Here is a 12,440-nt window from a genome sequence, read left to right as displayed (position 1 = left end):
CAAAGTGCTTTTATATATAGCAAAATGTTTAGTACATCCAGATGTGGGAAATCATGTGGCTCTCTCTCTCTCTCTACCCATACTGGAATAAAGGCAGTGAGCACTAGTGCTTAGCGATTGGACACTCAAGCATCAGTGCTGTCACATATGGCAGAGCAAGAGACCTCAGCTCAGACTAGGAACAGCTTGGAGCTGACACAGGCCTTATTCTTCTAAATCTGGTAGGGAAACAAAGTGGTGGGGTAGTGATAGTTAAGCAGTGTTGTAAGTCTGTTACACTTATATTGCCAATCTGTAATCCTAGTCAGCTGAAGTACCACCCATGTAAATGTGTCCCAACCAATCACTGTCACTTTTGCTGGAAGACTTGATCTGCATATACAGTAAGGGGGTTCAGCTATTCACTTCAGCTCAGTATGGCTGATTTTGAAGGCAGCTGAGTGAAACACGCAGCCGAAGTGAACAGAGCCGAACGACGTTCGGCTATTCACTTCAGCTCTGTACAGCTGATTGCAGCCGTACATCGGCTAAAATCAGCCGTACATCGGTCAGCCCAGCATGCAGAGCCGAAGTGCAACAACATCTGGATCGGCTGAGCCGAAGCTCCGGCAGCTCACTCGCTGGCTTTCACCCCATTCTTATGGGGGCCGAACGGCAGTGAGTGAATAGCCAAATGCAGCAGAGCGGCATTCGGCTCGGCTATTCTGCTCACTACCTTCGAGGTAGCAAGCAGAATAGAAAATAATGTAAACAAATGGGGAAAAAAACACCAATGTTTAAAAATTGTGTCTGTGAAGGTTCAAGGCAACTGGACTTGCTGTATTTTTCTTGAAGACGCTTCACTGGTCAATGTTTAAAAATTATTTAAATGTAAAAAATAGAAAAATAAAAAAAGTCAAAAAACTATTATAAAAATTTTAAAGAAAAAAGTTAGGAGGGACCCCAAGGTAAAATTAAAAAAAAGCATGGGGTTCCCCCCCAGGAGTCATACAGGCCCTTTAGGTTTGGTAGGAATTTTAGGAGGGACCCAACCCCCAAAAATGGGGAAAAAAGACAAGGGGTCCCCCTAGAATTCCCAACCTGACCCTTGATCCGAGCACAGGCCTGGCAGGGCAGGAGAGGGGGAAGATGAGCAAGCACCAGGCCACATACCCTCGGTACTGGGAGGGTGCTTTTCCAGGGTCACCCCTGGAAAAGCACCTTGTCCCTGTGCCAATGGGGACAAGGGCCTTTTTCCAACCAGCCCTGGGGCGTTGGTTGTGGGGGTGTGAGTATAAAAAGTTAGGAGGGACCCCAAGGTAAAATTAAAAAAAAGCATGGGGTTCCCCCCCAGGAGTCATACAGGCCCTTTAGGTTTGGTAGGAATTTTAGGAGGGACCCAACCCCCAAAAATGGGGAAAAAAGACAAGGGGTCCCCCTAGAATTCCCAACCTGACCCTTGATCCGAGCACAGGCCTGGCAGGGCAGGAGAGGGGGAAGATGAGCAAGCACCAGGCCACATACCCTCGGTACTGGGAGGGTGCTTTTCCAGGGTCACCCCTGGAAAAGCACCTTGTCCCTGTGCCAATGGGGACAAGGGCCTTTTTCCAACCAGCCCTGGGGCGTTGGTTGTGGGGGTGTGAGTAGAAGGGCTTATTCAATAATAAAGGGGCACCCAGATGCACTCCCCCCCCCCCGTGTGAATGAATAAGGGGTACCCCTGCCCATTCACTAAAGCGTTAATATAAATATAAAAAAGTCCAGACTTTTAGAAAAAATTGTTTAATTAAAAAAAACACAAAAAAGGATTTTGACAAGAAAAAACAACAACAAAGGATTTTGACAAGTCCCTTATTGAAAAAACAAAGAAACAAAAATGGATCCACTGATGTAATCCTAAGGTCAATCACAGCGTCCAGCGTTGTCCACGATGACGACGACTTGACGAAATAAAAAAATGCATTTTTTTTTAACAGTTGTTCAATGACAGATCAGCGTCCCCAGGTCATTCGAGGATATTGATCTGTCATTACAACTGGGACGGAGTGGTGATGCTGTCATCTCCGTGGGGAACGGTCGGCCATTTGGACGACCTTTCTCCACACTTCAGCTGTCACTACGGCTCAGCTGAGCTGAAGCATATGCATTCGGCACAGCTGAGCTGCTCAGCTGCCTTCGATTGCTGTACGGGCTATTGTGAATAGCCTGTACAGCAGCCCTTCTGATCAGGCGGCCGAAGTGAGCCAAAGGATCAGCCGAAGCTACAGCTGAAAACTTCGGCTCCATTGTGATAAACCTCTAAATGTTGAGATCAATATAAAAAATGAAATGGGTTAAATCAAAAAAGGAACTGTTCGGAATACCATAATTACATTTGTTAGCTTAATACAGAATATCATATTTTAGTACTAATGATCATTTTTATATTTGTATACTTATTGATTTCCTTGCTTTTGTACAAGGTACTGAATAAGTACACAATACCGTTAATTTTATAGTTTCTATTTTTAAACTAATAATCAAGTGAGTACATTAAAAATGGCAAGAAAATGGCAAAAACAAATTGTAACATAGGAAACACTGAGGATTATCACAGAATCTGGTTTATTTACAATATATTTTTTCTGTTTTTTCTGCATGTGGAAAATACTCTTTAAACCCTCCAGAATAGTATTGTTTTCTTGCGTGTGTCTTATAATAGGAAGATGGTAACCTCTGATTGTGCTGGTCATTGTCTTGTGGGACGCACAGAAAATGCATCAAAGTAAACAGAATTATTTATAGAGCCCCTATCTGCACAGACATCAGAATATAAAACATTCCTCTGAAGATCATAAATTGAAGCTGTTAGACTAAATATTTCCAGCATCTAAAAGAAAGGCACTTAATTATATTATTATTCTGCGACAAAACAAACTCTTAAATTGTTCACTTAAATGTTTCCTTAACTACAACTTTCTGCATGCCTACAGGAAATGGCATACATTGTAAACTAGTATGATTTGGGTTTGTGGCTTTAGACTTGTAGAACTATATGTATATAACCATGAAACATTATGAGGGGCATTCACAAGTGTAGTGAAGGAAAAGAAAGTGGAAGTGTTACCAATGGAAACCAACCAGAGATCAGTTGTTCTTCCAGTGCAGATTAGCACACATCTGAGTCTGCACTTCTTTAATTAGTTTTAATAAATGGCTGTATCCATGCAATTGATTATATAAGTGCCGTACACATATTTACATCCGCGGTTATAAGACTATGGTGGCATAATTTACATATAAAATAATATTTACTGTATATTATATTTAAATAGTTGTGATCCATGATGGCTTTTGCAGCCTTCACAAAGCATATACATCTTGGCATTATTTCTTTCTATCTATCTCTTGTGATATTTTAGTAAATTATTAGATGTCAGTAAAGAATTCTAAACTTTTAAGCAGATAACAGGATTCTAAGAAGCCATCTTATAGTCGAGTGAGCCTCATCAATCAGTGTAAGGCATTCATTATCATGTATAATATTCTCCTCTATCAACTGTGTACTCCACCTGTAAATAGAAGTCCCTTCCACATGCAGGTATTATAATCTGCCTCTCAATATACATTTATCTGTCTATAGACACTGAGTGATGAATGGTTGCCTTTCTAATGGCATTATAAAGGCCACATGTGTTTTCCATTATAGTAAGTTTTTTCCTTTGAATTAGTTTGTTTCATGGGTATAACTTTTTAACATACCAGCTTATATGACTCCTTTATACCACTCCCTGTGAGCTCTGAAATGGACAGATGGTCTTCACTACTTTGCAAAGAAAGCATTCCATTTCAAATGACTTGATGCTTAACAGGAGTCCACCATATATGTCCATAGCCTTTATACACATATCACATTTTGCATGACCAATACTTTTTTTCATAGTAGTTTTCAAAGATTTAGTAAATAATTAGATACATTTACTTTTCACGACTTTTGTCTGTAGTATAAGCTAATGTTTTTCCTGCAGTGTTCAAGAATTTCCTCACCTATATCACCACTTTTAAAAGTGATCAACAGGATCTTTTCGGTTAGAAGTATATAGGTTATTGCTCAGTGGTCAATATCAAAAAATGGATTTCTATGTATATGTTGGCCATTGCACTCTCAGAAAATATATTACACCAAATATTCAACTGAGTTAATATATCAATGATTTAGCATAATGCGTGTATTGTCATTGATGAGATATATTAAAAATGCATTTTTAAGATTTAAACAGTTACATAGTTTGCCAGGGTGAACGGAGACACAAGTCCATCAAGTTCAACCTATAAGGATAAGAAGAAAAAGCAAAAACAGAACGCAATGCCCACAGATACCCCCTGTTGATCCAGAGGAAGGCAAAAAAATGGGGCTCACTTCCCATGCTCATGATCCCATGCAGAAAAAACGTCTTCCAACCTCTCAGTTTCTTTAGAATGATGTGGTGCTTAGGCTGCCATTGATCAAATACCATAGTGTATTTTGATTATTTGAACCATGGAGCTTACCCAGAGGCGTATATATAACAAATTGCACCAACTGGTTGCCAGTTGCTGGGCAGGACGCTGGCCAGAGTGTCCCAGGTTGCTAAGAGCTGGGTGGTGAGATGTATAAGGGCCTTGGGGATCCCCTTAAACTGCCTGTAAAGTGGCGCATCTGTACGATGTATAGAACCTGCTGCAACAAAAAGTGACATTTACTGTATATAGAAAAAATATCAACAATTGGGCGGAGCTAGCGCTGACAGCTAGCTAGCTCCATCCAACTGTTTACATTTGTCAGGCACCTGACAGGTCTTAGCTGTGTGAGCCATGATTGGGCAAAGTCATCATTACTTTGCCCAATCATGGCTCTCACAGTGCACTGTGCTGTGATTGGGTAAAGTCTTGCACCTGACCACAGGTCATTGCTTTACCCAAACAGGGCTTCACAAGGCACTGTGTGGTGCGCAGTGCCTTGTGGGGCGCTCGGCCGGTGAACAGCCCACCAAACACCCTGATAGTTTGTGTGTTCGCCTAGCACACGAATTGCCGATGTTTGAGTTGAACTGTTCTTCGACTCGAACATTGAGCCCATCTCTAGTCAGCGCCCCACCCACATGCACTTACACATCTCCCTGTCCTGCTCTTAGCAACCTGGGACTCTGTGGCTGGCGTCCTGCCCAGCTTCTGGCAACCAGTGACGTCAGTGGTTGCTAGGAGCTGGGCGGGATTCCAGCCAGAGCGCCCCTGGTTGCTAAGAGCGGTGAGATGTGTATGGAAGAGGGGTGGGGCAAGAAAAAAGTGTCACCTGTCTCCATGGGTCGGTGAACTTTTGTTGACCCACGGAGCAGTGCCCCCACACCCAGGTCATGTGTCATATGTGCCATACACTGGATACATCGCTGAGCTTACCTCCTATGCTCATGATCAACTAATGGTGCAATTGAGTTAAAAATATGAAAGCTGAAGCCTCATTTGATGTTATTGGCAAAAGCTATTTTTTAAAATCGATTAATCGATTAATTTTGATTAATTATAACGCACATACAGATCCAACTACATTGGCCTATACACATACAGCACAGCAATGAAGTAATAAAATGAACTAGGATCACACTAATCCAGCACGTTATTAATCTCACGTGCCCCACTCAATATGGCCGCCGCTTGAGTGGGGCAACTCACAATAATAATGTGCTGGATTAGTGTGATCCTAGTTCATTTTATTACTTCATTGCTGTGTGTATGTGTATAAACTAATGCTTTGGCTGGCGCTCGTGCAAAAAGATTTTAAAAATTTGTAATCGATCAAAACATTTTTAATCGATCAAAAAGATTAACGATTAATCGAGAAATGAATCGTTAATTTGCACAGCCCTACTATTAACATTATCATTTTACTTTTGGATGACATAAGGAGCCTAGTAAGTTCATATGATGCTGTTGTGTGACCATATGACCAAATCCAACCAGCTTTCACAGGTCAGGGATTGTAAGTGGGAATACATAAGAATATTATCGTTCTGTACTATGAATGCAACAGCATATTTAATACTCAGTAACATGTTTAAAATAGCATTGGTTTTGTGCCTGGTACTTGTAAACTGTAAAGTTTTCCAATAACGCAATATTTAATCAAAGTTTACTTTTCTGTCTCAAACATTCTCTGTTTGTGTTACCATATAAATGAGCAGGTGTAAATTCTTGCACTGATACAATACAATATTCATTTAGAGCCAGAGAAAACAAGATTATATTTAAACCCTACAGGTTTCATCTTAAAGTTGTTTGAAAAGCACTCTGTCTAGTAATTATCACAGATGGAAGTGGATTATTGTGAAAAACAAAACATAAATATCTTGCTCAAATAAAAAACAGACGCCAGTGATGAAACGTAATAGTTACAAAATGCGTCACTGATAAATAAACTCAGCTGCTGCCTTAAAGTTTCCATTTAGCAAATAGAGACATAGGGACCATTCATTTGTCTGCTTGCTAAAAATTGCTTCATTGTAAAAGCTTGGCTTTTTCTGCATATCCAAAAGCATTCTTTGACCAGTGTCAAGTACATATTCAGACATTGTGAAGAATTCTTTGGTTTTAACTGATGCATTTCCATTTTTCTTTTTGATAAACAGACTATGTCCTGTTTCTTAAAGATACATTTATTTTGTTATTCCATTTGTGTACACAGTAACTGCAATTGCATCATCAATCAGATTCAATCACAATAGAAGCTGATATGGTTGAATGCAGTAACTCAGGAAAGGAATGTGCTACATTGATAAATTTTGAGATGTTTACATGAATTGAACCTTGTGATGTGCTAATTTGTCAATAAGTATTTTTATTTACCTTGGTTTCCAGTTTGACCTAATCCCAAATTTTAAACAAAACCTGTCAGTGTTAGATTAGTGTCATTTTGCACCACCCTGATATATGAGCTTTGTATTCGCTCTCTCTGGTCAGAGTTGAATCTTTGAAATTGAAATGTTGTTTCTCAGTATGGGTGCTGAAGGAACTGTATGGGTGCAGGTGACCATGTATCACACTAATTCTGAGAACTAAACACATGTTTAGGAAAATTGATTGTTTTATTCACTATATAAACAATGTACTAGAAAGATGAGAAGGCCTTTACTATTAAGCATAGTAGACATGTACCTATTGACTGCCAGAGCAAAGATGCAGCTTTTTCTTGTGATAATGGAAAAAACAATTTCCTATCATCAATAGAAATACCGCCATCATATAAGCCTTTTTCAACAGTGCCAAAATATATAAAGCGATGAGCAAACTGTTGGTGCTATATAAATCCTGTATTATAATAATAATATTAATAATATTCAAAGCCAGGTCTAAACCAGGAAAACAGGGAAATGTTCCATGTCATCCTAGCAAAGTGGTCTTCCCTTAAGTGCCAAAGTTTGTGTGACAATGCCTGCAGGCACGTGTGATAAAAATCTAACCCTGAGTATAGGGTTGATACTTTAGAGTTAATTTATTAATTTGAATGGGTTTTAAACTCCTTTCCCATATAATTTATGTAGTGATTTAATGTCGCTATCCATCATTGCACCGGAGTTAATAGGATAATGCCTTAGTCAGGGTTTCATTTTACCACTATGCAAATCAGCCTTTTCCTGGTCTTTCCCCAGTGATATCACACCGCCAACACACAAACTGTTCTTTCCCTTGTAAGATCCTACGCCAAGCACACACACACATCGGTCCTTCCTCTGGGTCCCTTTACCCTCACACACAATACAGTTTCTCTAACAGAGATGCTTCAGTCTGCAGTCATACACTCCCACCACACAATTTTCATATTGAACACTATCCATGTCCTACCCATAGACTTTGCACACTGAGCCCTGGCACACAGCCTTGAGGCCCAGAACTCAGAGCGAAGCAGCAGACTATGATTCCTCCCCCTATGCAGCAGTAGATTTCTCATTGCTTCTTAATAACTGTAGAGTGTGTTTGTAGTCCAGGATTTTGTGTGTGTGTGTGTGTGTGTAAGGACACACAGTGATCCTACCCCTGTATCATGTCCCCAGCACACACATTTCATTCACCAGTATCCATACCAGTAAGAAGATCGCCCCTCCTAGTACACAAAGCTCTCAAGCCAGTTTTACACCAGCAGAGCAGCCACCACAGGATTACCATTAACCCTTCAGTCACCTACCCCCAGCGTACAAAAATGAACCCATCAGTGACCTTTCTGCAACACAGAAATGTTTAAGCATGTCTATTAAAAGTTCGGTGTTACTTGGTGGTGGATGAAGCTTATACAGTATTTGCCGGTGTGAGTAAACCACCCCCACCTACAAATGTTCTTAAATTTGTTAAGGAGACTAGCATGGAGACTTGCATAGATGTTACCTCTATATGCAATTACATATGTTGGTAGAATAGATTTCTTACCAAATTCTCATCTACCATGGTAGAAACCAACAGAAAATGATAAAACCTGACAGATGGAAAATCGATCTGCCCATCTAGTCTGTGCATAAACTTCACTCCTTGGCATTTTGTTTTAGAAGTGCATGCTATTTCCTTTTTAAGATGTGCTTTTGTCTTGTGCCAATATGGCTGCTGTTCCATGTCTTTGTAGTCTGGCATTTCTTCTATGAAACTTTATGATCAACTGTGTGTTGGAGCAACCACACACAGTCAATGTAAACGAACCTTAATTAGGAAAAATGCTAGAGGTAAACCAAAACATCTGGGCATATGTCCACTCAAGTAAAAAGTTCCATTCATAAATAGAAAATGCATGCATACAGTTTGGAAGCATACATTTGATTTTTCACTGTACCATCATAGTATTCTTTGAGTTAAAGGTTGTGTATTTTATTAGGCTTGCTCTAACATCTATTGCAATGTATGCACCCCACTTTCCTCCAGCAGCAGCAGCAGCAGCTGTGGGTAGGAAGATGCCATGCAAATGTAACTGCAACCAGTTCATCTTTGTAAATGAACATAAAGCTCATATGAACTCCTAAGTTAACAGGTAGGCTATTAGATCATATGTAGTTATGCATATGTAAAACAGTCATTAAAAATGTTAACACATCTTGAAGAGTATTTTAAAACTCACTTTATCTCAGTGGTGCTGTGACCACAGAGCTCTGTTCTAAAGCCGTTTTAGCTTGGCTGGGGAAGTGGTTAGATAGGAGTTATAACAAAGATCAGCTGCTCTTGTGACAGCGTGGCTCCTACTCTGAGCCACAGTCAATCAAAGTGAGCAGGGCTGGGTAGGGGGGTGTATGTCAAGCTATGGTATCACAGGCTGATTGTGAAACTACAAGCACATAATCTTGTGGCTCCTTTTACAAGTTGAAAGAACATAAACTGACCACGGTAAAGCAGATTTGCTTCCGTGGATAGTGTCATCAAAAAACTAGATGAAACGTGAACTAGGCTGCTTTAGCATACCCAGGTGATTCAAGCCACCAATGGCAAGGGGCTGAGCACCCTGAAAGTCGGCAACTACAGAGATATTCCTTTTTTGTTTAATTTACTAATTACAGCAACAAGTAATAGTGCATTGGAACTGTTGATCTGCGCTTGTGGATAAGATATTAGTAATATGGGAAATAAAGCTGCCACAATAACAGACGGAAAAGCCTTAGAAATTTATATGAAGATTTTGTGGCGCTAAATCCCCTAAAGTGCTATAAAATGTAATGTGCCATGAAACAATACAATCTTATATTCGTGACCAAAAAGTGTCCTTATTCAGAAAAATGTAAACTGTGAAATTTATACAACCAATGGTCTCACTTTTGGTTGTATAAATTTCACAGTTTACATTTTTCTGAATAAGGACACTTTTTGGTCACGAATATAAGATTGTTTTGTTTCATGGCACATTAAATTTTATAGCACTTTAGGGGATTTAGCGTCGCAAAAATCTTCATATAAAGTAATAGTGCATTGCTTGTGGACATTATAGATGAGTTTAGAGATCACAGGAGTTAAGAGGTCAGAGAATTGAAGGTTTTCATTGATTTGATTGATTGATTTGCTAAAGGAGTAGAGGTTGCTCAAACAGGAAAGTGAATAATCACTCTGCAAAGTGAATTTTAGTGAATACGGTGATGGTGTGTTGAATACCCAACTAAAAATGTTTTTTTCTTTTGTTTTTTGTTTTTTTATTTTCCCTCACACATACTTGTATATAATATACTATCCACTATACTATAAAATATCTACATATTTTTATAGGTATTTATACATTGCACATTCACATCTGTCCCTGTGCCCAAGGTGCTTACAACCTATCATATGCATACGTACAGGGCCAATTTAGACAGCAGCCAATTAACCCTTCCAGCATGTCTTTAGAGTGTGGGAGGAAACTGGAATACCCCAAGGAAACCCTCAGAAGCACAGGGAGAACATGCAAACTCCTTGCAGATAGTGTTGCAAGGTAGAAGTGCTAACCACTATGCCACTATGGTGCCCACATATAATTGTGTATTTAAAGTTATCAAAGCTTCACATTATTCACTAGCATTTGCTTTGCAAAGTGGACATTTACTTTGCTGGGTAAACCGCAGTGTGTTTTCCAGGGTGAGTCCAGATGGTAGCTTACATCACTAATTTGCAATACAGTTTGCTTTATGATCATTGCTGCTTTGACACTTAAAACTGCTTTAACCTCGTGTCTTGATTAGTTTTCCATAAAAAGGTCTTGCCAGAAGTCAATGCTTCTAGATTTGGATTTCAAATAGCATTATTCTTGTAGAGAGTGTTTGTTAGACATTTAATTAATATTAGATGTAAATTCTAGCAAAAGAGTTTATATCAGTGGTAAAAAGTGTGAAGGGTGGGATTTAACAAAAACAATCTTGTAGTAAATGTTTTTTGCACAAATAAAAATGCATCTTAAGAGATGTCTATTAAACACTGTTGGGCAATAATTTGTCTGCTCTTCTAAATTAGTTTATCATTTGATATAATACTTCCGGTATGAAATTAGATTTACCAATTAAGCTTTTTTGAAAACTCACTTTGCTGTCCTAATTTATACAAGTGACCTTTGTGGCAATATGAACATTTTTTTTACAACACTCCCTAAACAATTATTGCTTTATCTTGTTATGATAAATGCATTGCAGAACGTAATACACCGTGCTGTTAAACTTAAATTACGACACATACATTTTGGATGGAAACTGCTGAGAGTGGAATAACTTTTAATGTATTTTTCTAAGAATGCTGCCAAATAAACCAAGTTTCCATAAACTCTGTAGCATGCCATAAACTATTCAAGTAGCTAAGAACTGTTGTTTTTGCATACAAGTTTACTCTCTTCCTTAGACAGTATAATTCAGTATCACTTTCAGTGTAAAAGAAATAATACACTGGAATGCAGCTCTTGTGTTAGGCAACTTTCCTATGTTATATTTATGTGGAATAGTCAGCCCTGTACTAATAATACATAAACTTTAGGGTTAACAAATCTGCCCAGGTTTGGTCACAAACAGTTTTGAGAATCTTGCTCAAAGTTGGTGCACTTTTGTGGCAAACCCCTTTGAAGTTAAAGTCTAAGTTGAGTCACAATTAGTATAAATAAATAAATAAGCTCTCCCTAACAGTGTCCACCCACACTGAAAATATGGTTGCTTTGAGCCTACATTTTTATAGAAAGGGGGCTGAGTTTTCCAATCCTTTAAACTTTATTGGCTCTTGTGACTTGGCTGACTTGGTGCTTCTTTACATACCCATCGGGAAGCATGGACAAAAGAGTTCTTTATGAAGGGACACCAATATTTAGATGTGCATTAAATCTTCAAATATGGCCCTATGTGTGGACTAAAATCTATCACAGTAGAAGACGCAACAACAAGAGGAAAGAAGGTGCTCTTCCCTTCTTTTCTTTTGTTTTTGCTTGATCTACAGAGGAGATCCCATGCTCTGTTTTGGAGGGCTGACATCCCTGGTAAAGGGCTCAGCCTCACGTCAGCAGTGGATCAAATGAAGTCTAAAGTTTGGTCAGCACTGAAGATATTATGTGACTGTGTTTATCAATAGTAGAAGACCTTGGGAGACCACAGCAATTGTAAGGGAAGGGAATTTCATCTGAAAGTAGCAGCTTTGTGTTCCTGTTTCCTGAAAGAAGGCTTTCACCATTTGTAGATTCTTTTTTTCCACAAAAATGTCACTGAGCATTATAGTCAAATTGGCAATAATATTATCCACCATGCAAGGGGTAAAGAGTGCCCATTTGGGTGAAGAGAGTATTGATTGAGGACCTTGGTTTAAAACGGTAAAATTTACAAGTGTATGTCGCTTGCAATCACTAAGACCATAATAACTACAGCCTTGTGATAGAAGCACAAAAACAATATAGTGTGTGTGTGTGTATATATATCTATATATAGATATCTATATATATATATATATAGATATATATATATATTTGTGTAATATATATTTGTGTA

At 38.9% G+C, this 12,440-nt stretch overlaps 1 protein-coding gene across 1 annotated transcript in view; it reads left to right on the top strand.

The window, feature by feature from the left end:
• Window positions 1–12,440, top strand: part of SEMA3D (semaphorin 3D) — a 120,314-nt gene that overhangs the window by 83,452 nt on the left and 24,422 nt on the right. The window contains exon 11 of the mRNA XM_018569970.1: window positions 4,577–4,584. Within this exon, the coding sequence (XP_018425472.1) occupies window positions 4,577–4,584 (8 nt within the window). The remainder of the gene's footprint in view (window positions 1–4,576; window positions 4,585–12,440) is intronic.

This window comes from Nanorana parkeri, unplaced genomic scaffold, assembly GCF_000935625.1.
Source record: "Nanorana parkeri isolate BGI_ZX_2015 unplaced genomic scaffold, ASM93562v1 scaffold1435, whole genome shotgun sequence".
Taxonomy (NCBI): Eukaryota; Metazoa; Chordata; class Amphibia; order Anura; family Dicroglossidae; genus Nanorana; species Nanorana parkeri.
Note: the sequence above shows the minus strand (reverse complement) of the source record. Positions and strands in the feature narration are given on the sequence as shown.